The sequence below is a fragment of the Podarcis gaigeae genome, assembly GCF_964106915.1.
Source record: "Podarcis gaigeae genome assembly, chromosome: 8".
NCBI classification, from domain to species: domain Eukaryota; kingdom Metazoa; phylum Chordata; class Lepidosauria; order Squamata; family Lacertidae; genus Podarcis; species Podarcis gaigeae.
This window is the reverse complement of record NC_139684.1, coordinates 58,443,078-58,471,054: the sequence shown is the minus strand read 5'-3', so window position 1 is coordinate 58,471,054 and position 27,977 is coordinate 58,443,078. Positions and strand designations below refer to the sequence as shown.

General features: G+C 43.0%; 1 protein-coding gene across 4 annotated transcripts; it reads right to left on the bottom strand.

Moving 5' to 3' along the window:
- Positions 1-56: 56 nt before the first annotated feature.
- On the bottom strand, positions 57-27,977 carry PTP4A2 (protein tyrosine phosphatase 4A2). Of its 4 annotated transcripts, none has more exons than XM_083751969.1 (6): positions 27,895-27,977; positions 13,015-13,671; positions 10,670-10,762; positions 5,493-5,623; positions 4,369-4,443; positions 57-2,423 (listed from the first exon to the last, which is right to left on the bottom strand). In XM_083751969.1, the coding sequence occupies exons 2-6, from the start codon at positions 13,108-13,110 to the stop codon at positions 2,315-2,317; spliced, it is 504 nt and encodes a 167-aa protein (XP_083608095.1). In that variant the 5' UTR covers positions 13,111-13,671; positions 27,895-27,977; the 3' UTR covers positions 57-2,314. The 4 variants fall into 4 exon arrangements, with proteins under 4 accessions (XP_083608095.1, XP_083608096.1, XP_083608093.1 ...); XM_083751970.1 differs by having other exon boundaries at positions 27,644-27,914; XM_083751967.1 differs by lacking the exon at positions 27,895-27,977 and adding an exon at positions 27,270-27,738.

Sequence of the window (27,977 nt, the reverse complement as noted above, 5' to 3'; positions counted from 1 at the left end):
TGACATATCACCAGAGCTAGTAGTTGTAAACAAAATTCACTGAGAACCAGGGAGGAGACTTTATACAGTAAGAACTTTATTGCACTGTGTTCCAAGTGCTGAACCAGAAATGTTTGTGCCTGTTGAGCCCGACTCACAATGAAGCTCTAGCATTTCTACTCTATGACAGAACGTGCATCCCTGTGCGCTTAACCGCCCCACCTTCTCAGTTCTGTTAAGGTTGCAATACAAGCTAATATACTGTAATACATCGATGTGAAATTAAAAGGGGGAGAAACAAAACTATACATAGGAAAAACAAAAGTAATCCACTTGTTCTACAAGTCTGGGGCTGTTTTATATTTGGCTACAACATCTTAAGTTGTAGCTTTTTTTAAAGCAAAAAACTTTTACACGTGTTGTAGAAGTGAGACTAGTTACAAGGACAATTTGTGCCTTTATGTGCACGAGGGCAAAATGGGACAGAAGATGAGAAGGAAAATTCAACAACCTGTTCTTTTCCACATTTCTCAACCTATAATCATTGTTCCAGATAAGCACTCTTTTTTTAACGCACAGTCCATGGTACTATGATCATTTGCATGTTTTAAATATAATGCCAACACCCACTCCAAATATATGCCATATTTTAGAGGAAAGATGGCATTTGTAGTCAACATTTTCAGACTTAAGTCTATTAAGCCACCCACAAATTAAACTGATTGGCATAGTACCATCACAATTAGATTGATTTAAGTCTGTATGGAGCTTTAAAGACTGTGATCCACTTTCTGCATTAAAAATGTTTAAAGGGAATGTTAAGTGATCAGATGCAACGCAGAAATAGGGCCCTGTTTATAAGGTCTGTAAGGCCTTGTCTATACCCACTGAAAGAGCTGCTGAGAGTGACTTACCAAAGCCTTTGACACTGTGCAAGAGACTAAATTGAAAGCTAATTCATAATTTTGAGTAGCCAAACAAATTTTAAAATAGAAGAAAGGGACATGGGTTTTCTGTTGGCACTGCAAATGTGGACCCAGCTTAGCCAAAGCAATTTCCTAGAGAGGTCACCTAAAACTGGCTAAGCACAAGCAATGCTCTTCTGCCCTTCTGACCAAAATTCAGGACACATTCTCCGTATTTATTACGCTCTGAATACAGCATATGCCAATGAGGCATTGGTTGTGTGCAACCAGCAAGGCTCCCTTAAGAACCTGATGAAAAGTCAGAAACAAGGCAATCAGTGGTTACAGTAAACTATACATGAGCCCAGTCTGGAAAGATACAGGCATTGAGAACTCAAGATCAAGAGATGCCAATGGGCACCAAAGCCCTATTAGAACTAGACTTCATTCAAGTTTATTCCCTTCAGAGAGGCGAGGATCATTCAGACAAGCAGCACACAGCCTTCCCATCGAGATTTTATAACAGGAGTTGTTTTAACCTTAATCAAACACACATGCCTATTCTCTTCCTATGCTGTGTCAGTTTTTCTGCCTAAATGGCAGGAAGCTAACTTCCAAATTATTTAGAGAAATCTATTTGCAGCCAAATGGTGGGCAACATTTCAGCACAGAGGATCCCATCTGAAACACCTGCCTTAATGTGTGTGATTTGGACATCCGCATATCACTCTTTTAGAGGGATCAGATCCTCAGCTACAGATTCCCAAGGGTTACAAAGTAGGCCATCTTTCATTTCAAATGACTGTTTACATGTTAACTGAATGATAACTGAAAATGTTCAGTTAAGAAAAGGACTTTCACCCATTGTGATAGGTTTACCAAAAGCAACTCTCCCCAAATGCCTATCAGCTGCAAACGCAATGTCCAGAACTTCTTGGAACACCCACTTGGGATTAAGGCTGCCAACCACATACTAGCTATACAGGCGCTCCTTAAATTCTGTCTGCCATCTTTCACCAGTAAGAGGAATAACTAGTACAAAACTAAAAAATAAATTTGGGCTAGGACCTAAGTGAGGGATGCTGTCCTGCTCCAATGGTTTCTGCACAGTCTGATACTCTGGTTTTCCTTGAGACATAGAATTCATTTTATTAATTTATCTCTCTCCAAAAAGTTAAAAATACAGAAGGTTCAAATAATGCTCGTCTCTTGGCAGATGTTCAGACTGCAACATGAGAAGACAATCCTTCACTGAAATGTTTACTTTTAATTTTATTTTTTATCACAATCATCATCATTGGGACAAAGGCAGAGGAGCACCCACTCCACTACGGTAAATATGTCGTTCAGCTCCAGAATTACATTTCCAGGTTCCACGAGTCCAAAAAGACAGCCATGAGAGCGTCAAGACTTCATGGAGGGCCTCCCCCTTACTGCATAATGCAGTGGCCGTTGGCATCTCTGAAGCGTAATCGCATCTTCGGTCGGTATTTCTCAAGGTAGAGCAGTTGTTTAGAATTGAAAGCTCCCCTCCTCTTCCTGAAACAGAAGCACATCCAAGACATTAGATCTCAAGCACAAACACTAAATGCGTTTCTCCAGTTGGAGGTAGCAATACCAGTTGCTCTGGTGCTTAAATTCTGCTTGCTGGTTTCCGACAGGCAACTGCTGAGAGTATGATCTCTGTGAGAGTAGGATCCTGGCATCATCCAGCAAGTTTGTCTGACATTCTTAATAGACCTGCACAGCTCACACCTAACTTCCTATATGGTACCTCTGCTTCATTTCAAGCTTGGCAGAAGCCAAGAGAATGAAAACATGAGGTGCATATGCAGATGAAACTGGATCTATAAATTATCAGTAGGACTGCAAGCTTTGATCAGTTTAATAGGTTGATCAACAAAAGCTTTAGTTAATTAAGACAGAGTTATTACATTACTGTCACTCTTTCTTTTCTGCAATGTTAGCCTCAAACCACAAAGGAAAAGCTTACTGCAGCTCCTCCCCATGCTAGTGTCAGTCTTTGGAAAATGCGTTAAACACTGGCATGAAGGTCCACAGACTCGCTTGCCAAACAGGTGTTTTTTTCATTCTGATGAGATCCCCCCAGACCCTATATTGAGCCTTAAGGAACTCATATGGCCCCAGACTTATTGTGTTACCCAGTGGTGTTGGAAAGATATGGCTCCTACACCATCAAGGTAACCCAAGAACCCAGCCTAAATAGTGACGGCCAAATTCTAATCTGTGAGGAAAAATAATAATATATTATTCAGGTTCAAAATCCTACTCAGTTTATGGAACTCATTATGTGACTTTGGGTCATTCACCAGTGTCAGACATGATAAATCTATGGTTTGTTGAGATGAAAACACACTCCAGTGTACCTTAGGCTCATGCACTCCCCTTCTTCCTCCTTTCAGCACAAACAAATATTATTAAAGTGTCCATTACAGTGGTACCTCTGGATGCAAACAGGAACCGTTCCAGAGCCCCGTTTGCATCCTGAGCAGAATGCAACCCGTGTCTGCGGGTCGCGATTCTCCGTTTCTGCGCATGACATCATTTTGAGCATCTGCGAGCGGCAAAACCCGGAAGTAACCCGTTCTGTTACTTCCGGGTCGCCACGGAGCGCAACCTGAAAACGCTCAACCTGAAGCGACTTTAACCCGAGGTATGATGGTATAAATATCCTGGTTTAATTAATTATGGTTTGCACAACTCAATTTGCCTTAACTGGACAAACCAGGGAACTGCAGTTTAAATACACCAGCTGAAGCTTTAACTTTAGCATGACTCCCAATATGACCTTTCAGCCCAGCCTGCCTCATACAGGATAAAATGGGGTGGGGAGATCATGTGCGCTGCTCTGATCTTGTTGGAGGAAAGGTAGGATACAATAATCAGTAAACACAGGCTGTATTGACATGCCTATTTCTGCTCTGAGGTGAACTCATTAGGCTACAGTTCATGTGGAACGAAGTGTCTCATTAAAATAAATAAAGAAAAGCATGATGTGCCTAAGAGCCATCTACCTCGTATTTTAAAAGCAGACGGAGGGGGCTCTATTACCGGCTAGCCCTCCCCCCGCAACTCTGGATTCCTTTGGAATGACTGACTTCTACTAGCTGGGTTGTAGCAAAGCAATGCCTAAGATCAGCAGTGCCAGCCAAGACAGGCTACATTTATTCTGTATTCCAAGAGACTTGGTCAGTTTCCCAATAAAGAAAATGGGGGGGGGGGGCAGTTCTGTAGCTTGCTTGTTCTTAAGTGAATGTTATATCCAAGTGGCCCAAGTCACAAGCCTAGCTAATTCTGTCTAATCACCACCCAGAAGGAGGGACTGTGCCTAGGCCTCAAACATTTTTGTAGGTCACAAGCTCAGCAATGCTATGAGGAAGCAGCAGCTGCTAACCAACCTTGTGACAGAAGATTGCTCAATGCAAAGAATGCTATAGAAAGCGAGAAGAGGGGCAACACTTACTGTCTTATAAACTGCACAGCGTCCTCATACTTCATTCCACATTCAATGAGTGCTAGGGCAACCAGAACTGGGGCTCTGGAAGGAGAAGAGAAATCAATACAAATTTAAACTAGGTCCAGTAAACCTCTCAAAAATAGATCCAATTAGTGCAGCCATGGGTCCAAGACTGCTTCTCTCTCTCTCAGCTGTAGAACAATATTGGCCTGCTTTGTTTAATGCTGCATGCAGTATGAAATCAATAGCTTTATAGGTGCCCAATATAGGACAGCAACACTGTTTGCACATTTCAGTTAAAAAGTTTATCAACTATAATTGAGACTAGATGGGCGATGCATCTTAAAGAAAAGTACCTGCCACCTGCAGTTTTGAAAAATACTTTAAAATATTTATTTTAAAGATTTTCCAATTAATCAAGGGAATATTTAAGGTCAAAATGTTTTGATAAACTGATCCATTGACCAAATGTTAACAGTCCTGCTGGCATGTGGCACAAAGTAGCTCAGGGCAGCAGTTCCTGGCACTCCAATTTTAGCAAGTGCATTGTTTCACAATATTGATCATGTTGAGGAATGCAATTGCAATTAAGAAGGGAGTGCCAGCAGCTATCATAAGCAACTAAAAATGACTGGTTACTGGAGAGGTCAAATCATCAAGAGCCACAGCACGCACCAGCTGATTACAATTCTTACCCCGTGCATAAGCATGATTGCAAGGGAAGGAACTATCTACCCATTTACTACTTTGCAGCTGTCCTAGTTGTGGGCAGCTTGCTTCAAGAGTGCCTAAGCCAAACTTAGTGATTTAAAAGGTCTCCTCTTAAAAACCCAAGGGCCTATTCTTCTTCATGGTGTAAAAAACTTAAAAGTTAATTGCAGTGCTTTACAATGGAGCATGGGGTTGGTGTTAGATGAGAACTATCCCTGTTGATTTAGAAGTCTTGAAAAAATGGCTGGGGAGGAAGACAGCAGTGTTTGAAACCAATGAGTCAGCATCCTAGCAGACAACCAAATGTGTCTCAATATACTGGTGGGTTTGTTGTGCTACAGACCTCAAATCACAGGTTCAGCTGCAAGAAACAGGAAATCCTGAAATCAACCTCTCCAATCAGAGAACAGGAAGTTTACCTTCCAAGCCCTGCAACACAGTGTACAGCAACGCAGCAGCCAGGTTCCTCACGAAATTTTGTTTTCAAAAGGTTAAGCCAGTCATCCACGATTTCACTTGGAGGTGGTGCTCCATCATCAAATGGCCAGTCCTTTGGAAGAAGGAGACAGAACATGTTACTTCCTCTCAGTATTAAAATGCCACCCCACGTCTTTTCAGAAGACCCGTAACCATCCCATTTCTCAGGCAGATGCAACTTAAGTCTGCCTGAATTATTGCACCTTCCTTTTCTCCCCTCCCACTCTGGGCATGCTACCACTAAATTGTTGTACCTGCAACCTGTATTTATTGGATCTTAATTGACTATCCGTGTGTTGTGTCTGAATTTTTAAACGAAGAGTGATATAAATCTGTTTTACAATAAACAAAACAAATTTGGCAACTAATTATACCACTTTGGCAATAACAAGAGAAAAAAGCATACTCTCATTTTCATGTGTGTGACAGCAATACCTTGAATACTGAATATGATATCTGGGAGGGATATCAGCTGTAAGCTTTTATGGTCTGCATTTTATTGTGGGATCAATACACTGTTTTGATGCTAATTTGGTTCATATATTATATTTTTAAAATTATTATTTATAGCACCTTTAGTGTGTACAGCACTTTACAAAATACAGTGGACACTCGGGTTGCGAACGTGATCTGTGTGGGAGGCACGTTTGCAACCTGCAGCACCGCATCTGCGCACGCGCAGGTCGCGATTCAGCGCTTCTGCGTATGCGCGAGTGCTAAAACCCGGAAGTAACCCATTTCGGTACTTCCGGGTTAGGCGCGGTGCACAATCCGAAAACATGCAACCTAAACCGTCTGTAACCCAAGGTATGACACATGGAAGGGGAGGCAGGGATAAGCAATATGCAGTTGTTTCAGTTGCACATGTTAAGGCTGGGTTACAGTACAATGTTGAAATTAAAGGGCTGTGCCAAAAGCTTCAAGGAAAAGGTGAGCTTTTAGGAGTGATTTGATGATCATCAGGTAGTTCCAAACAGTACAGGACAGTAAGGAGACAAGGCTGGTATCTTTTGAGGGACAGGAGACAATGTTCACATGGCTCAGGGTGAGGGAGTTTTATTGTTTTAGCCATAACAAAATATTTAATATGTTATCTGTTTAAGTGCAGTGTTAAGGAACATGATTGGCAGCCCCCCTCTTCTCATGGATTCCTATGAAAAAACATTATTGAATATTATGTTTATGAAGGACAATTGCCCAGAATTATGCTGCTATTATTATAATTATTATACAGTGGTGCCCCGCAAGACGAATGCCTCGCTAAACGAAAAACCCACAAGACGAAAGGGTTTTCCGATTTTTAGCGGCTTCGCAAGACGAATTTCCCTATGGGCTTGCTTCGCAAGACGAAAGCCCATAGGGAAATCTCCGGGGACAGCGGGGAAGCACAGCACGCCTTCTCCTCTGTTCCCGGACCTGTCCTAAGGCTTGCGGTGGGAGGTCCGGGAACAGAGGACAAGGCGCGAAGGACTTCTCCTCTGTTCCCGGGGCTTGCGGTGGGAGGAGGGTTTTTCCTCCCCACCGCCAACATTCAGAACAGCATTCTGAATGTTGGCGGTGGGGAGGAAAGCCCTCCTCCCACCGCAAGCCTTCAGGACAGGTCCGGGAACAGAGGGGAAGGTGCGCAGCGCTTCTCCTCTGTTCCCGGACCTGTCTTGAAGACTTGCGGTGGGAGGAAGGTTTTCCTCCCCACCGCCAACATTCAGAAGGCTGTTCTGAAGGCTGGCGGTGGGAAGAAAAGCCCTTCTCCCCCGCCAGCCTTCAGAAGAGTTCCCGCCTAGGCTGCAGATAGCAGCCTGCTGCCCCGCGCGAGGGGCGCTCTTAAGCAGAGCGCCCCTCGCGCGGGGCAGCAGGCTGCTATCCGCAGCTTGGAGAGCCCTGCGGGGAAGTCCTGCAGGGCTCCCCAAGCTGCGAATGTCTGCCCCGCACGACATTCTCCGCTGTCCCGGGAAGGCAGGCGGGGGGAAGCAAAGACTTTCGCCCCCCCGCCGGCCTTCAGAAGAGGTCGGGGGACAGACTGTCCCCGGACCTGGTCTGAAGGCGGTTTCCATAGGAACGCATTGATTGATTTTCAATGCATTCCTATGGGAAACCGTGCTTCGCAAGACGAAAAACTCACAAGACGAAAAGACTTGCGGAACGAATTAATTTCGTCTTGCGAGGCACCACTGTATATTATTACTGCTCCTTCCTCTCTCTTCGTATCCCACTTTTCTTGCTTTGATTTCTTCTCTTATTTTTTTATAGTTGCCATTATTGCTTTTGCTTTATTAGAAAATAGAAACCCAAACTTCAAAAGTGTCTTTTCACGGTTTGGAGGGAAGGGGAAGACCACCACCCTACAAAGGTGTTCTGAGCAGAAGGGGCAGAGACAGAATGGGTAGAATCCTCTTAGAAAACAGGAAACTTAGAGGTGGCAGGCTTGGAGGAGCCAAGGCCATATACAAAAGATATGACCCCAAATAGGGCAGAAAGATAAAACATGTCTTCCTTTGAGCACCCTGAGGAAAGATCCATTGAGAGCTGAAAGGAAAGAGCAAATCTTCATTGTATCTCTTCTTCTGAGATGCCTGCTCAACAGAACACCACATTATCAGCATGAAACTGTCAGCCGCTGATCACAGTTCCCAGAATAGACCTCAAGCACCACAATAAGACTACCAATGCTGACTGCAAAGCCTGGGGTTTTTCACAGGTTAACAGCTATACAAGGCTTCCACTGCAGCAGCTTATCAGGCCAGATGCCAGAACCAGGGGGACTTCCAATGGGCAGATGAAAGGAAGTACAAGAACTGACATTCAGTGGTGGAATCACTCAAATGAAAAGTTCCCCCTCGCAGACATTCAGTTAAATTTGATTAAGCATGGCCTGATCCAGGAAAGCACTGAGTGCTTCTTTTAACAAGCCAAGTGGTGCTGAGGAAATTCCACAGCTCAAAAGATCAACCCTTTAGATTAACAAGCCCTGAAAGAGTCTAGAAGCATAGACGCTGCATTCATTGCTACTGGGAGTAATATTTATATTGTGCTACATTTGCTTCATGTTTATTTGCCTTCACAACAAGCCTGTGAAGCTGGCCCCAATTATCCTAATTTTACATATGAGGGAACTGATGGTGAGCCAGAAGGATTTGCCAAAGGCCACACAACGAATCTCCTAGATCGAACTTCAGCTTGTTCAACCAAATCATTCAGCTTATACTCTGCTCTCAGCTTGTTATCGCTCAGCACCTAATGACAGCAGACATGCATTCTGGGCCAATCCTGATCTCACAGCTGCCTCAGGAAAGTCTACTGTTTTTTTCAAAAGTACACCTGCTTTTCTGCAGGCACTATATTGCAGAAACATTTTCAGAAGATAATTCAACCTTGTCTTTCCTAAGCCGTGTCTGCTGTTTAGACAAGCTATTTTTAAAATCAGACACATGAACCTGTGAAGTGTCAGCAGCTGGCATGGAACAATGCCAGCATTATCCACCCCACCTCCCTTGCCTTTTCCTGCATTAAATGTATTGAACACTACTAGTTCAATCAGCTTATGTCTAATTCTGATGACCTATTACCATGTGTTAGGGTAGAATAAGCAATTGCTTTGTGTGTCCCATCTCCTAAACATCTCTACAAGTAAAGTCTGGACAAACATTTTATCTTTACAACCATCGTTCGAGGTAGTGTAGCTATCCCTCAGCCAAACCTATCTCACAGGATGGTTCTGACACAATTGTTGGGAGACTAGAACATCTTGGTGGACAGCTTGATTTTTTTATTTCCATTTTCTTCTAACAGTTTTTTTCAGGTTTTGCTGGCAAATTAAGAGCCCAGAGGTAAGTCAAAGCATTGGAAAGATCTGGGCAGAGTTCCTTATCCTGTGGAACTGGTTTAGAGATAGTCCGCTCAGAATGGACTGAACTACTGCTGCAGGCAGTGGAGACAAAGGTGGGGAATGAGGTATACATAGCAAGCTGCTTGTTGCAATTGCTCAGATCAAGGACACCATAAGTGGCCATTCTTCTGTCACACTAGAGAAAACAAGGGCAAGAGGAAGGGCTGGCCTACAGTCACAAGATGATGCTGTTGACCTCTAGGAGAGAGTAGTCTAAGTATCACGCAACATAGATCTCTCTCATCACTACCTTTTCATGCTGCAGCAGAGATTATTTTCCAGGCATTGCTTGACACAAGAGATTATCTTGGCTGTGACTTCTGGAGAACCTGCTCTCTTGCAGGCCTTTGCCACCTGGCCTGGGAGGGTAGGGCCCTGACCGACTCCAGCTACAAAAGCTGAGGCAGATGAACAGAATCTTGGGTTGGGGTATTGTTTAGGGGGGTGGTTGTTGGTGGATTCTGTTGCTGTTATTATTGTCCTAATTGTTTAAAGAATTTTAAAATGTTTTCAACCGCTTTTTAACATGTGTTTTTAAATTTGGGTTTGTTGATGACACAATTGTTCCTGAATGCCCCCTCCTGCTTTGTGGAGCCCACTTGGCTCCCTGTTATACTCCATAGCTTAAGTCAAGGAAACAAGCTGGGAGGCAGCTCAAATGTGAGTGGAAGAAAACTCTGGTCAAATGCAATCAAATACTGGTGAGGGCTCATCATCAAGCCTACCTAGTGACAGTGAAGGCAGCAAAGAAGGCTTACTTTGCTGCCTCTGTAGTTCCCCCGGCCCTGAACTACTGCAATTTACACACACACAAACACACACACCTTCTCCCAGGACAAAATCATTTTCCAGCCAAGAAAACATAGTACTGTGCCGTGTCACTCACTTTCTCATGAACACACACACTTGTTCCTGGCTTTAAAGCTGAAGGCGGATGGGTATCCCCACTGGCAAGGTTTATCTAGTTAATACTCACAAAAGTCTATCTTTAGAGAAACACAGAGACATTGGAACTCAATCCCCCAAACTGATTAGCCAAATACTTGAATGCACCTGATATGGCAGGACTGTAGATTGCTCAGTGACCCAGAATCCATGCCCAAGTGTTGCACAGCTCCACAGCTGCAGGCTAGCCCAGACAGTGCCATCTGACTAAGAAGCAAGACCACTAGGCAGTTCAAAAAACCCCACCATTTTCTGCTGAATCATAATTCCCTCTCAGAACTTTATACTCACCAGAACTTGAATTCCTTCTTTTTCAACTGGTGCTTTATCATAGGTAGCATCACAGACACGCACCAAGGTTGTCACTCCATACTTCTTCAGCTCCTTTTAGAAAAAAACGAAGTCAAATCAACTTTTCATACCAAGTGAAAAAATACCTTTGCTTCCAGAGGCATGCAAAGCTGTATGAATAACTGATGACAGGTGACAGCCTGGGGCAGCCTTCCAAGGAAAACTATCTCTTCCTTGAATTACTGCTGCACATACTTCAACTGTCCAGAAACAGCAGGGTGTAAAGGAGGATAAGCAGAAAGGACGACCTGCCAATGGAAGGATCCACAAAGAAGCAATGGGTGTGACAGACTGAGAAGTCAACGAGCGTCTTCTCTTAAAACAGCTGGAACTACAGAGCTCTTAAAAGCTTTGTTAGCTGCATAAAGCCTGTTCCTTTCTCCTTCATTATTTAATTTGCAACTGGTTAAGTTTAAGTGTGCAAATTTTGGATAGACTCTTTAGGTTAATGTAATTGACTTTGCATTGCACACTATTGCAACAGTGTTTATTGTTAATATTTGTTACCATGGTTGTTATCTGTATATTTTGAAAATCTTTGAATAATAGTATTTATTTCAAAAAGTTTAAATCTGCAGCACAAAATCATCTAAAACATAATCTAAAGCCTAGTAGGTGATATCCAACATTAATCATACTAGGTTGTATCCACTGAAGTTCTGCTCAGAGTAATTCCACAGAAATTAATGGACCCAAGTTAGTCATGACCATTGGTTTAAGTGTGCTCACCCCAAGTAAGACTTAGCTGGATACCATCCCATTTGTTTAAGAAGCACCCTTGTCCTTAAATTGGAAGCGAGTTATTCAAAACAAGAGAGAGAACATATGGTAGCATGAAAGAAAACACATTTAACATTTTACAAGCTAGAAGAGAGGTAAGTACTGAAAAGTATTACTTGTAAAGTGGCCTAAACAAGAAAAAGGAACACAAAGGCAAAGTGGAACAGCAAAGTTAGCACCCCAATCTTCTTTAAATGGAAGCATGTGGTTGTCTGGGTTATGTAGCCTCAGTCATTTCTGGTCTAAAGGACAGCCTTGTTTTCTGGCTTCCTGGGAATGCATTACAAGTATAAATTCTAAGGCACACAAACACAACTCTGGTTTAGTTGCAAAACGTGAAAAAAACAAGCTGAACTTCAAAATCCCTTAATTTACTTTTAACATACATTCTACCCACAATACACAATGAGAGCAAAATTCCCCAGTTGTGACATCACCCTGAAGAACTCTCAGGTGATTAGCCACCCCGAATTTATTAGTGTCTGAATGATTCCTCAATTAAGTCTCACTGCTTAATTCCAGTATCTGGTGTAGAGGCTAACACAGGATGAATGAAAAGAGAGAGGAGGACACCTTGTAGGTCAATTTAGTAATTGCAGTCTTGTGCCTTCTAGGGCTGGATGGTGTATCAATACATTTTCCAAAATCAGTTTGAAGTCCACATCATGGTAACGGTTTCATAATATTCAACATGGTGATATTCTGAGAATCACAATGTTTGTGTGTGTGCTATGTAAACAATCATGAAAGACCATGAAGCTGGTCATCGCTTCTCTCATGATTCCTGCTAACCTTGTTGCTCTGTTGACTGAGGTAACAAAGTTACAGACATGGCGTATCAATGGCCGGACTATTCCTGGACTAGGTGTGAACACTGTATTTATATTCTGGCCTTTCCTGCTTTCATATTTCATATTTCATGTGTTAACTTGTTTCAACCCACATACTGTTGTGGGCTCCAGGCAAGGGGGTCTGCTTGAAGAGTGCCTTTTCTTGGGGGTAACCCTACAGGAAGAGAGGTGAAGGGGGAGAAAGACTAGCAAGCAGCCCTAGTGCATGGGGATTCCAGAAATAAATAGGCCATGCAAGATATGAGTCACTGCAGCTTTACACTCCAGAAATCCTGGGACTGCGGGTTTTGAATAAGAGTTCTAGAGAATTTCTCTACTAGGCCCTACTTTAGTCCCACATTAATCAAGAACTTACTTTAGAACTCACCCAGCAATTTCTATGTCTGTGTATTGCCAGGGGGAAGTTTGGAAATATTGGGCAAGTTACCTTTTAGCTATCATCTGTTGGAATCTGGTCTCAATAACTGCAGGGTACAGTTGTCTACCATTACTGGTCTTTCCACTGAAGAGTCCTTGATAAGCTTCCCACCTCCACTAGGCTTCCCGGAAGAAAATTTGAAAACCACTCATCTAGGTAGACTACTACATTGGCCTGCATCTTTGGTGCACTCTTTGGCTGCCTGTTCAAAGATATAATACAGATAGCCTCCTTACCTCTGTGAATTTGTTGAGGGTTGCATTGGTTGGGTTGTGGGTAATTAGGAAGCGCATACTCTCATAAGTAATCTCCACTGGAGCGGGACGGTTCATAGTGGCAGGAGGAGTGATGGGGCCCAAAAAAAAATCAAACCTTGCAACGTTTCACAGCAGAAAACATTTAAAAAATCACTAAAGGGTCTGGGGATAGATCACAGCTTTCCTTGTTAAGTTCTTTAAGATGATTCTTCACTTCAAGAAAAGCAGGTTTGCTTAAAACGTGCTGCACTTCAACTTCAGCCTCAATTACTACAGGCGGTTCTCCTCAAGACTCTGCCCTACTACATGCACAAAATAGGCAGCCTTTATTACATTTAGGCACTGGTGAGGCACAAAGAAAATTTAAGGGCAGATCTTCTTTCCACTTGTGTTTGGCCAAGCTTTGCTTCTCTAGTGTCACCAAGAGGAAAAGGTGTCCAGTGTGCAGAAAATATCCCCATATATTTGAGGCTTATGTCTTGGTGTCTGGAGTCTTCAAGGCAAAGTTTCGTTATGGCACGTAGGACCCTGGCCCCCAGCTCACTTGTCAGCCAGGGTGCTGTGCTGGGCCCGGCAGAAATCTGCCCTGACACTCAGAATCGCCATAAATGTGTGACGTGGATTCGAATGGAAAACCTAAGAGAGGGGGAAATATTCATGTTTAGAGACAGCTGTGCACAGATTATATGTACAGAAGCATCAAAACACCTACAGCATTAAGATTTCAAATGGCAAACAAGTATCTGAAATTGCTTTAGTCATAGAGTGAACAATATATATTAACGAAGTGAAACAACATTTCTGTGATCTGTATGCTCATTCCGATTAATCAAGGCCAGTGCTCATATTACTATCTGATCCTTATGCCTTGTCTGTGATTGCAATCCTAGGGTTTCCAAATCTCACACAGCACTATTTCCCCTGCATGCAGATTCAAGCAATTATCACAACTTAGTTTGAACTAGTCCTTAAGTATAGCAAATATGACCCTTAATACATATCAAGAAACATATGCTATCCATAAAAATCTTTTACCTTTCATAAACTGCTTGTGGAAGATTTGGTTTCAACTCAAACATGTGAGCTGAAAGTTTCATTAAGTGCTCTGTTTGCCTCAACCACATGCACACAAGTTGTGCCAAAAGGAACTTGAAAGCCAAGAGCAGTCCAGTTCACATTTTCACAAGGCAAATTGTTCCGTGACGCACAGTATAAAACAAATACCAGGAAATTCTAACCTGCTCACTTCAGTGTTGATCCTTACCAAGGTTATGACGTATATCATCTAAGACAATGCACCAAGGAAAGGATTTTATGTAGCCTGGTTACATATTCCAGTTAAACATTCAAACAGTATCCTCCTCCACACTATTCTGCATGGTTAATAAAGATGAGTTTTGTCCTGGAAAGTGCTACCAAGCATCCACATCAAATTACAAAACTTATTACATGTGAAAATTACTGTATGTTAGCCCTCACAACATGGGAATTCCAAATATAAATTTCAGAAAGGCTGAAAGCAGCCCAATCTCATGTTCACCTGTTGCAGAAACAGAACTGTGTGGGTCTTTCCTTTCTAACCTTAAAGAATGACTGGTTTTCAATGCTGAAAGGAAGATTTCCAACAAGCAGCTCCAGTACAAGAAACCCATGCTGTATGATGGAGGCTGCATATGCATATGCATCTTTCTGTCTCAAAGCCTACTTCCAAGGCAGGGAGTGAGGCAGAGTCCCACACTCAAGATTCCTTTTTTTTAGAAGCTGCTTAGTAGTTTTAAAATCTCTTAAGTGGTGTACAACCTAAAACAATACACATAATTAAAACAAAAATATAGCATAAAACCAGTAAATCATTAGTGCAAAAGCATATAAGAGTTCAATCTTTTAAGCCAGGGAACAAATCACAGGCAAAAAAACACAGTCCATCACCCTACAAAGTCTGCTACCAGGTCCTGAAGTTGTACAGAGACATATAGCCTGCACTGTAGTAGGAAAACTTTCTAATTTAAAGAGTATTGAATGCAAAGCATCTATTAGTCAATTTAGCACTGGGGATTCAATTATGTAAACTAGATGCAAGAGAGAAGGAATTAGTATAACTGCTGCTGTTCACAGAAGACACTGAAGCCTGCATATAAACATGCTTGCTGTGGTTCTCTTCTGTAGTCTCCATGGGGATGAAATTTCTCATGGGTAGCAACCAAGCCTAGACTATGCACCTACTCTTCAGTTTCCTCAGCTGTGCCTTTCCAACATATGACAGCAAAAAATTCACCTGTGGAATGCTGAGCAAGATGTTCAGCAAAAATGAATGCAAATCCACCTGCAACTGTGTCAACAACTATCAGAAAAACTTAAATTTCGTTAGTTGTAATACTTTTTTAATTTTTACATGAGACTTTATCAGGTATCATGGTTCAACTACTATAGAACCTTACAAGCTAGGTAAGGAAAATAACACAAAGGTAGAAACATTTTAAGAAATTGAGTGTGGGCTATCTAGAGGCACAAATTTAACATGAAAAAATGTATTGTTCAAACCAGGCTTTTAGAGGAATTCACAAAGGTTACTATATTTTAGTAAACTGTCTACTAACACATAAAAAAACCACTTTTTTGTGTGGGGAGTGAGGAATCTCAAACTTTAGAAAATGGAATTTGAAAAAAATCAAATGTTCCAGAATTACAGGTTGTTGGTTTTTTTTTAAAAAAAATGTATACATAGATGGATGTTCACAGGAGTATACAAAAAGGTCAGTGGCACAAACACAGTAACTTCATTACTGGCTCCCTTTCACAGATCCTATCTGATCAAAACCTTTTCTGGCTCAAATTGTCACCAATTTACTCTTCACAGTTTTGTCTAATGAACATTCAGTTCTCAACTCTTCCCTTCCGCTTTCAAACTAAGCTTGTGTTTGCTAGAATTGAGGCCAGAATGTGTTTTCACTGGCAGAGCTCAGTCCACAAACTTGTGAAGTAAAGGTGTTTCGAAGAAGTAATCAATTGTCTTTTTATTCCTTGGCTTGACAGATGGTCATTCATGGTTTATGAGGCTGAGTGTGTGGCATTTATTTGAAGGCTTCTTATTACATTGTAACTAGGTAACTCTGATTTAGTATCTGATAACAAACTAGAAAAATAAGCCAGGATTCCTGATTTGTTAACATATATTAAGCCAGAGCGGCACATTTCAAACACAACAGGGTACTCTGGCTCAATACAAGCTAGCATCTTTGCACCAAAGCCAGCATGAGGAGTGCTCAGCCCTGACCTTTGTTCCATCAACCATGGTTTATGAAGCCTTAAATAACAGCCCAAACCAGGCCATTGAGTAACTATGAGCTAGCCCTCAAATAGATTTCACATGGCAGAAGCAAAAATAACAGCCAGCTAGAGTTATTTCACACCTTACCGTCTGACGGCCTTAAGGAAAGGAAAATGTACACAGAAAGAGGTAGAATCTCCTTCCAAAAACAAAGACTATAGTCACACAATACAGACAAATCTACTGACTGAGGTTCTGCCTTCATTTACTGGATCTTGATCAATGTTAAGATGATAAAAACAGGAGAGCTTTGCAAAACAAAGGTGGCTTCTGGTCCAGATGTACTAGGTCTAAGAACTGACCAAAATCCAATCAATACAGAATGAAGCATGTCCAAAAGTTTGTTTGCAAATCTGGGGCTCTGAGTTAACAACCGGTCTCCAGGGGAGGGGGCAGTTTCTAGTCGCCAGTGGTGACTAGGCAACATGTTACCAAGTAGAAGAATTCTACATTATGTACTCAAAAGCAGGAGGGCAAATCACAGAAAAGATTCTCCCAGTTGTCATGTGTGCCTTTATTCACTGTCCACAGAATTTTAATAAAATACAATTTAAAAAATTAACTCAGATAACAGTGGGCCACTGGCATGCCCTTAGTCACTCCTTTGCAGGTTCTTAATTGCCTCTATTAAGTGATGCTCCAAAACAAGACAACATTTTAGTTAAGTTGTCGGGGGGGGGGGCCAAGGTCAGAGGTGTGCTCAATCACCTAACTGAGGTCTAGCCTTCCCCGCACCACCACCACCTTAAACGTGTGAGTGGAGCTCTGGAATATTAACTGGATTCAACTGTGAAATCTTCTCCTACAGAATGCTACACTTGAATCTTAGCATTATCACTACATCAAAACCATCACTTGCCCTGCAGCTACAGAATATGAAAACAAAAAACAGTCTGGTGTGCCCATTAAGCAGAAGAACAAAAGCTGTTGGGAGCTTGGCCCCTCTTCTCTTCCAGCTAGAATAAACAGGTACCAAAGAACTTTGGATGTTTTGTGTAATACTTAGTGGAAGAGATCCATTTTTATTTCCTTTTTAACAATGAAAAAAACAGTAGTTTTGTGTGAAGTCATACAAAACTGAATGGAGAGGATACTGGTAAGTCACTTACATCAAGGGAAAGTTACCAGATCTTCTTCCTTATTTCTGTACTCCAGGCAAAGCTCTCCCAAATAAATGGGAATTTACTCCCAAGGTCTAGCTATTAAGCAAGCGATTGCACAACTGAAAATCTGTATGTGGGCATCAACTCCCTGGCAATGAAGGTTTTAAGAGTAACATAGTTCCTGCTGACAAAGTGTTCCTTGACTACCATCCTGGATTATCAAGCCAACTTTAAAAGCAAGAGGTCTTACAAAGGTATTCATCCAGAAAAAAATAATATTTGCAGCTGCTTAAGAGCATCTCAAGTTAATTCCCTTTCCTGCCAAAACCACAGAACATCTTAAAGTGACATAAAATAATCCACATATGCTTGTCAAGTCAAATTGTTAATTCTACCCACTTATTAAAAATCAAAACCTCTTGATACTCAAGTGTAAGGTAACAACTACTTAACATCCAGCTATTATATACATGCCCAAACCTTACTTTAGGAATGTATCAGAAAAGTTTCAAAATTAACTCAACATCTTAATTTGTCCATCAATTAAAACTGACCACGATAAATTAACTAATGTTTTAACTTATTGTCCTACTGATGAAACTGAGGGGAACTAGCAACCCTACCACAGTCTCCCAAGGATAAAGAGAGATTTATTTTGCTTTATTATCCCAAAGACCCCAAGGCAAGTTACAAATCTGGGTTCAGCCCTACTACTGAATTCTAGGACTAAGCGAGAGAATAAGAAGTTTGTTTGATTGTGAGGTGGGTGAGAATATATTTAGAAAGAGGCTATAAAAGGATGATTGCACAGAACCAGAAGTGAATTTTGTGGGAAAGGACCAGGTTGCACATTATATGGCGTGGGGCGATTAATTTTTAAGGAGAAAATGGTGCTAGATCTCTGACCTATGCAACAGTCATGCCATATGCTCTCCAAGTGTGGGAAGAGAGCAAATAACCTGTAGTTCAGAGTCGGGAAAAGGTGTTATCAACATGCACATAGGCACCTTCTGCAGAGTCCAGTATTCAGTCTAGGAACACAAAGCAGATTCCAGGTTTCATCCCTATTGTGCCCTAGAACAAATGATGCCTAAAACAGGGCTTTACTCTTTGTAGACTGGTTTGTACACAATAAATTTATGTGCACATGAGAGCCTTTTGCTGCCTGAGAAGTAGCAATTAAAGAACAGCATGTAGTGAAGCTATACATAAATGGCAAATGATAATATAGGCCCAAAAGAAGATATCGCACACCGTTTCAGAACAACTAGAAGTTTTATAAACTGTGATTTAGGGAACCCAGAGAAGCTTGGGAAGGGACCTGAATAATTTTTACACACTGACTGAAACTTTATATAAACGTGGCCTGGCAGGCCATTAGTCTCATCTCATGAATCACAGATAGCAGAGTCCGAGATAAAGCAACCTGCCAACAGCCTGGCAGGAGAGATTAACCAGGATCACTACAATGACATCTAGCTGACCCATAAACTTTTAAAAGTAACAAATTCATCTGTACTAGATGCCTACATTTCTGATTTACCCAACTTTTAGTTCAGTTTCCTACTGCAAACAGAACTAGTCCAAAAATACTCCCTGCCTTTGAAGACCCCCTTGCAGCTTGCATTTCAGCTTGTTGCCTTCAGGACTGAGGCCATAAGACGGACTGCACCAGCTGTACCTTTCCAGGACTGCAAGAGACATACTTTAGAAAAGGTTATTTGGATCACCTTTCAACATAGCATAGCACAACAACATAGTACAAAGCAAAACCTGCTAATTTGTCAGACATTCATCAGAGATTACGCTCCAGTATAGGCAAGCAACCTCTTGTAAGATTAGCTTATCTGAACTCATTTTACTTCTAGCTGAATTCCACACTTGATTATTTTTCATATGCTTAGAATGAACTGCCATGAAGAGTAGTGTAAAAATTGCTTTCTCAAAGCAGCAAAAATTATTCAAGGGACAAATCTCCAAAAGTTCCTTGTTTCTTAAAACTAAACTTGTAATAGCACAGAAATAAGAGAACAGGTTTTGGAATGTTGTTAGATATAATTTTACCATGATCAAATACTGTCACATCTCAGCAAGCCAATAATAAATACACGCCAGAGTCTGCCAAGATTCTGAACAGCAGCCAGCTTTTCAACAGTTTCATGGTGCTGGTTAACATGGACAGAAGTGCCTGCTCTTTGTCCATTCATGCAACCATGCACTTCCTCCTCCGAAGTTCTTTTATATGCCTTATACTTATAATGCAGTTTGCTCACATTTGGGAACAAATTTATCTTTTCTCTGTTCTTCTCTCAAGAGGTCCAACAACTTCCTGCACCTTGTGTGGACATGGGTTGCAAAGCTGCAGGCCTATGCCCTTGAGAAACTCAACTAGCACTGCCTATTACAGTGGTGCCCCGCAAGACGAATGCCTCACTAAACGAAAAACCCGCAAGACGAAAGGGTTTTCCGATTTTTTAGCGGCTTCGCAAGACGAATTTCCCTATGGGCTTGCTTCGCAAGACGAAAGCCCATAGGGAAATCTCCGGGGACAGCGGGGAAGCGCAGCGTGCCTTCTCCTCTGTTCCCGGACCTGTCCTAAGGCTTGCGGTGGGAGGTCCGGGAACAGAGGACAAGGCGCGAAGGGCTTCTCCTCTGTTCCCGGGCTTGCGGTGGGAGGAGGGTTTTTCCTCCCCACCGCCAACATTCAGAACAGCATTCTGAATGTTGGCGGTGGGGAGGAAAGCCCTCTTCCCACCGCAAGCCTTCAGGACAGGTCCGGGAACAGAGGGGAAGGTGCGCAGCGCTTCTCCTCTGTTCCCGGGCCTGTCTTGAAGACTTGCGGTGGGAGGAAGGTTTTCCTCCCCACCGCCAACATTCAGAAGGCTGTTCTGAAGGCTGGCGGTGGGAAGAAAAGCCCTTCTCCCCCGCCAGCCTTCAGAAGAGTTCCCGCCTAGGCTGCGGGTAGCAGCCTGCTGCCCCGCGAGAGGGGCGCTCTTAAGCAGAGCGCCCCTCGCGCGGGGCAGCAGGCTGCTATCCGCAGCTTGGAGAGCCCTCTGGACCTCTTCTGAAGGCGGGCGGGGGGCAAAAGTCTTTGCTCCCCCCCGCCTGCCTTCAAAAGCCGTCCGGGAGCATTTTAAAATCGCCCCGGGACAGCGAATGAATTCTCCGCTGTCCCGGGGCGATTTAAAAGCCCCCGGGAAGGCAGGCAGGGGGAAGCAAAGACTTTCGCCCGCCCCCCGCCGGCCTTCAGAAGAGGTCAGGGGACAGACTGTCCCCGGACCTGGTCTGAAGGCGATTTCCATAGGAACGCATTGATTGATTTTCAATGCATTCCTATGGGAAACCGTGCTTCGCAAGACGAAAAACTCGCAAGACGAAAAGACTTGCGGAATGAATTAATTTCGTCTTGCGAGGCACCACTGTAATTTCAATGTAATTTTGTGGTTTGATGTAATCCTGAACAACTTCCATTTCTACTTTTCTAACAGTGCACTCTCTAGAAATCTGCTACCCAAATACTACCCGAATCTTAACAAAGAAGCCCTTTTGCAATAACTTAACAAAAGCTACTGTTAGTTGCTTGGTCATCTTTAACATTATTGTTCAGTGCTTTTCCTCTAGAAAAAAGGGTGCTGGTACTCACCATGAAGTTGTTACAGTAAGTGCCACACTTAAAGAGGGCTTTTATTCTAAGGGAAAAGGTGCCAGCAGTGAGTACCATTGGGTACCCCCAGAAAAGTACCATTCTTGTTCATTCCCTTTCACAACCTCGGAACCAAAGCAGCCTAAAACATACATATGCTCATTTTGGTGCCAGTGATTAAAATGGTTCTACACAAAATATATATATATATTTTTCATAAAACTGCAAGCTTTAATCTGGTCAATCCAAGATGCAAAAACCTAATCCTGGTGCTGCACAGAGGGTTTAAGGATTAACAGCCTGAAAGCAATTACAAAAAAAATATAATTGAAGTGCTGAAAATGGAAAGCAATGTTGTCACAAATGACCAGATACAAATAAATGTTTTCCAGCTGTGGCTAGATCTGCCTGAAGTTTCCAGGCAGTGCTATCAAATTTCTAGAGATTTTGATAACCAAGTGCCCTGAATTTTTCAAGTTTCCAGGCCGAGAGAGAGAGAGAGAGAGAGAGAGAGAGCTATGCCTGTATACAAAACACATACACATTAAGCACAGCCTTGTCTTTAACCATTCGCTTGGCCAACATTGGTGCTTTCCTTCAACAGATTTGACTGGCAAAGCTGAGCAGTCTTTCTGCTTTACCACCATGATTGGTTCCCATACTGACTACAGAAGAAGTGAAGCTGACCAGGCTAGCAAAGAGCAACACTCTTCCATGCTTCACCTGCCTAGAAGGAATGTCAGTTACTTTTTCATTCCCAACTGCTACCAAGTTCATCAATGGAACTAAGTAGATATCCACAGTAGATGGAGAAGAGGAGGATGTGCACAAGAACATTTTCTACTGCAAACTCACCATCTCACCTTAAATTTCCTATCCCTCATTCACTGTGCCCACTTCCTTCCCATTACAGTCAAACCTTGGCTCCCGAATGCCCACGTTTTGGAACGTTTCGGCTCCCGAATGCCAAAAAAAAAAACCCTGGAAGTAAATGCTCTGGCTTTCGGATGTCGGACATCCAATGCGGCTTCCACTTGAGTACAGGAAGCTCCTGTAACCAATCAGAAGCCGCACCTCGGTTGATGAACATTTTGGAAGCTGAACAGGTTTCCAGAACGTATTACATTCAACAACCGAAGTTTGACTGTATCACAAACTCCTCATTCACCTTTACAAGCCGTATTCTGTGCAAACTCCACAATATTTCCAACAGTCTCAGGTTACTGTCCACTTCAGTCTACCCCTTAAATACTTTTAACGTGAGTAATCTAGAGTGACAAAGAAACATTATTTATACAGTATAGACATGCTCTTTCTACATCAGAGTTCACCCCTTTTGGAATCATGGGTACATTTACAAACCTTAGAAACTATAATGGGCACTATGCACACACTGCAGCTTAATCAACTGGCTACAGTAAAATGCTTCTTTCACATTTCAATGGTCCTTTCAGGCACCAGAAAAAGCACCAGTGTCACCTACGTGTGTCCACAGGTGTCATGCTGACAAGCACTATTTTTCTCAGATTCCCTAAAAAGGCCAATTCTGTAGTGGCCTGAGATTCAAATTCTGTTAGTATTTATGAAGTGCCACGCTCTCTCTCTCTCTCTGATTCAATGTACTATGTAAATAGCATGCCTTTTGGAGCACTCCAGTATTTATACCAAAGTGACGACATACAAAATAATTTAGTTACACTTTTTAGGTTAATTGACAAATCTCTCTTACAGACAGGGGCCAAGAGTTGGGAAAATTGGGAAGCACCTGCTGCATTTTTATTTCATAAAGTGATTCTGAAATGTGCAGTATTTTCCAGAATTTAAAAATAAGAGACCACAAATAATTCTCAAAAGTAAATTAAATTTAAAAACATTAGAAGACAGCTGATGGATTCCCAATTTTAAGCTTCCAATTATGTGAATGTGTTTCCAGTTACATTTCCAATTGGAGGGTAGAACATGTAGGTGGATGGAAAGTGTTGTTTTTATAAATAGCCAATCTTTCTATAGTCAACATTCAAAGCCAGATGTCAGCTTCTAGCAACTTGATGACCCACCCACAAGCTTCTATGACCTATGTCAACAGCAGTTTTGTTTACCCAAATGACTAATTATTTGATGTCCTCCAGGTCACACAGAAAATTAAGTTAGTGCAATTTATTTTCAGAAAGCAAGTTTACTATAAGGAACTTATAGCAGGGAGATCAAACCCAAAATATTATTTTAGGGGATAATATTTTTATAGAATGGTGTTATTTAACATAGTACGATATTAGACCAGACTGAATCCACTAATTAGACTAAGTCCATTTATCCTCTGCATTCTGATTATCAGAAATGGCCAGCCAGATACCATGGCACAATCAATATCCACTCTATTAGCCTACAACATCTGGTAGTTAAGAGATACTTTAAAGAAAACACACACAGACGCACAATTTGCACTTCTGGCTATCACTATCGGTAGTCCCATAAAATTATCTACATGTGGACACACTATACACTTCTACAGAGCAATTATGTGGATTTAGAAAGAATAAAAGTTTTTTTCTTAAGAATGCAACCCTGTCACTTGTTAAAAAAATAAATTTTCTCTTCACTTTAGAAACATAGGAAGCTGTCTTATAGCAAGAAAAACAACTCTTTCATCTAGCTCTATGCTGCATTCTGGCTGGCAATAGCTCTCCAGAGTTTTAGGCAAGGTCTTTTCCAGCCACACCTGGAGATGCCTGAGACTGAACCTGTTACATCTACAGGCCAAACATGTGTTCTAAAACTGAATTATAGTCTGTCCCCTGTCCGTTTAGATTTGTGCTGTTGCCTGATCCCATTTTACTTTAGTTCTGTTGTTAAATCGCACAATTTCAGAGGAGCTTCTTACTCCCAAAAAAGCAGAGAGGATTGCAGTCATCTCCTCGCAATATAAAAATATAAGGAGATGAACAGTAGTGTTGTATGATAACTGAGTATGTTTTCTCCACCATTCTCTTTTTACAAAGAAAAGCAGCTTCTTATAAGTGAGTCAAAAATCCATTTTTAATAAATATTTATGCAATTTAAATTCAGATTTAATTTTAGACCAGTGTATATGTAAAATAAAACATTGTAGCTAAAACTAAATTTGGTAAAATCAGATTTGTTTCACCTAAATTGGTCGATCATTTTTGTCCACCCTGTTATAAAGCATTTATCAGTAAAGTGTCTCTGTCAGAGACACCACTTTTTTTTAAGTAAAACTATACCACAATATCAGAAAAGATGCAAAAAGAATCAGTACATTATATTTTATTGCTATGGCTAGTGGCTGATGCAAATAAAGATTCTTCTGATTCTGATGCTAAACGAAGCAGGAGCCTGAAGAGGTCATTTTTAATTTTAAAAAATTACAAGCAACACTACCATCACATCAGCTCTATTCCTTAATAAGGCCCCTCAACAGTTAACTAGTGCAGTGTTCTATGGAAGGACAAAGTTCAAAATGTGGACAGTAAACTGAAAATTATTCACAAAGTGTTAGTGAAAACTGTTTCAATTTAGTCGTATCTAGACATTCTATAGCTAAACCACGGCATGCTCAAAAGATTCCTCCTCACTACAACAAATAAAATCATCTATTAGTTTGAGACCTCAACTCCCACCTCTTGTAGACTTTCCAACCCCACAGAAGTCTAAGTGAAGATAACATTTCTGCACTTTGAGTCACATAGGGAGGTGCCTTTTTTTCCTTACTACTGCAGTTCTGAGTCACAACCTTCCCTGTTCATTCAACAAGCAGAGAGAATGTTCATACTACAACTTGCGAAAAGTGCTAGTCTGTTCATAGGTACCCAAAAATCACACACACATAGTTATTTCACATAGGGAAAGTGGTTTGTAACAAACCATAGCCAACGAAACCCCAGGGGGTGCCAGCAGATTTCAAATGACAAGGGCTGTCCTGTGCTTTTATCTCATACACCCCCCAAGAAACTTATTTCCAGCACAAAGACTCCCCTTTTAATGATTTAACTAGACTATGCTTCCTTACACCATCTTGGTCTTTTATCACCTAACATCTTTGAAGCTCCAGCCTTGATGCTCACTTGCATAATCTCTCCTCCTTTCTAGAGACTTGTAGGTCCCCCTGGGAGACATTCTTCAGTACACACCCACTTCCTCCATTCTTCCACAGGTCTGATCCTAATGCTCAGTTTTATGCTGTTATTCTCTACCTAACCTGAAATTTTCCTTGTAGCATTTCCCCATCATAACATTTACTGATTCCTTGTGGTCTAGCAGCCCCTCCCTTCCCCCCCCCAAATTACGAATCCTTCCTTAAGCCTCCACTTTTTTGTCTAAGTATCCCCCACAACACCATGACCCTCCTTTACCAAGTTTGCATGTATGTTTTTCTGGGCAACTCAAAGAAAAAATTATCCCATAAGAACAAGAGACAAAAAGCAAATCATTCTAAAGATAGAATACCTATTATTTACAAATGTTTATCATCTATTGGGGTATAATATTTATCACGGGGTGATCTCCCGTTGCTTGGTCCCTGCTCCTGCCAACCTAGCAATTCGAAAGCACATCAAAGTGCAAGTAGATAAATAGGTACCACTCCGGCGGAAGGGTAAACGGCGTTTGCGTGCGCTGCTCTGGTTCGCCACATGACCCGGAAGCTGTACGCTGGCTCCCTCAGCCAATAAAGCAAGATGACCGCTGCAACCCCAGAGTCGTTCGCAACTGGACGTAATGGTCAGGATCCCTTTACCTTTACCTTCCGGTTCCTTGGAGGACTTGTATTACTTCTAAATCCAAAGTTTTTGCTCCTTCAGGTCTCCTCCCTTCACATGTTGCTAAAGCTCAACACTGTTCCAGTACATTTCCTTTCCATGATGACCACTCTTTTAAAAGTAATCTTTTAAAACAAAGTACTGCCCCTAGGCCAGGTCAAGCCAGCTTCACCCTCCTCCACAGACAACAACTTTGTCCATCCTCCTTCACAACGGAGCGATGAAGCTCACTGGGTGTTCTTGGGCCAGTCACTTCGGCCTAACCTACTTCACAGGGTTGTTGTGAGGATGAATTAAGGAAGAGAACCATGCATGCCATTCTGAGCTTCATGGAGAAAAGGTGGGATATAAATGTAAAAATAAATATATAAGAGTAACCGAGAGGTCTGAAAAGACTATTCTTCCCTCCACCAAATCAGGCCTTCTCTTCCTTTTGGCCTAACCCATTTCTGCAAACCTTCCTGTGGTATTCCCATTTTTTCCTCCATGCATCCCCTTAGCAATCCTCCCTTTAACCATACAATCAATTTTCCATCCCATGTTATAAGCAACCACTCAAAAAAAGAAAAAAAGGCTTACAAACGTCAAGAAGAAATATATGACTATGTTGGACATCTCTCTCCCCACACTTGAACAGGCCAGGCCCCTCCTCTAGTTCAGCTTCTCAGACCCAGTCCCAGACATCCCCCCTCTGCCAGCACCCCAGCCTGCCGGCTCCCAGTGTCTGCCTTAGGCTTAGCCACTCTCTCTTTCAGACGCCGCTTCCTCCTACTCCAAATTTCAAGCGTGGCCCCATTCACTGCAAGTCGCACAACCACCAGAGGAAGTAGCGTATGAAAATGGCCCTTTCCCAAACCCCATGCCCTTTTAAATTCCGCATCCTCCCCATCTCCTTTCCCTACCAGCCTGCCTCCCATTCTTCCCCTTAAACCCACTCACCACCACGGAAACCTCCTAACTCGAAAGTCCCAAGGGTGGCTCTCCCTCTCTCACCCACACTTCACTCAGGAAAATTCACAGCGCCATCAAAAGAAAACTGAAGGGCCTGAAAAGGGCCTTGTGCAGATCCACTGTTGACCCTCAACGCTCACCCCCATAATGTCTTGACCTCCCTCCCACCCTTTCTCCCCCAACCCACCGAGCAGCTCCCCAGTTCGCCCCCCCGCCCCTCCCACTTCCTTCCCCAGGCAGCCCACAAATACCGGGACACCCCCCCCCATCGAAGTAAAGGGTCTCAGAGCGGCGTTCGCTCCCCGCCCTACGCCTGTGCGGCCCTCCCCCTCGTGCTTCAGCCTCCCCCCATTCTCCCCCCACCGCGCCTTCATCCACCCCTCCCGCAAAGGCCCCGGCCACCGCCGCCTCCTCGCCGTCGTCCTCTCACCCACCGAGAGCATTGAACGTCCAGGCGCGGAGCAGACCGGGCGCCTCCCACACGGCCCGGGCAGGGAGGGCCCCTCTACCTGCGTCAACGCGCGGAAGCGGGCCAGAGCCGCGGAGGGGGAAGAGGAAGAAGGGAGCGCCGCCGCGTCGTCGTCGTCGTCGCCACCGCCGCGTAATCGAAGCCTCCCAAACCGGACCTGACCGGCAGCCGACGCGACGCGCGATTCCCCCTCAGCCAGGCACACAAGACAGACAGGCGGCCACCCGCCAACCACAAGGCCCGCCGGGAGAAAGGCCCCGCCCGCCGCCCTCGCGCAAGCGCACGAGGCACCTCCCGTCCCCGTCGCGCGCCTTGCCACAATGGTACCGTCCGGCTCACCTCACGCCACCCTCCCCCCTGCACCGCGGCGGGTGATGGTACAGGCTTAGGCGGCGGCGGCGCCGTTCTTCTCCGGCTCCTCTCCCTCCATTTGCGATGGCCTGACGCACAAATGAAGTTGCCCCTCTCTTTGAGAATGGTCCACGCCGCTCCTTTTCAGGAGAATGGAAGCGGCGCGCTCAGTTCCCGCCCCGGCGTGACCCAGAGTGGTACGGCCTGCTCGGAAAAGAAAGCGCGCAAGCACTACTCACATCTGCAAGTGTGGCAGTTGCCTTCGCTCGATAATGGACTGGACAAGAGCCAACATACTGAAGCTCAATCCAGATAAGGCTGA

Bases quoted from the DNA above. Each gene is read 5' to 3' on its own strand.
- PTP4A2 (XM_083751969.1), bottom strand. From the start codon at position 13,110: ATGAACCGTCCCGCTCCAGTGGAGATTACTTATGAGAGTATGCGCTTC. The intron at 10,763-13,014 runs GTAAGGAGGCTA...TTTTTCTAAAAG, and splicing joins CCCTCAACAAATTCACAGAG to GAGCTGAAGAAGTATGGAGT. The intron at 2,424-4,368 runs GTAAGTGTTGCC...CTTCTGTTTCAG, and splicing joins GCTGTGCAGTTTATAAGACA to GAAGAGGAGGGGAGCTTTCA.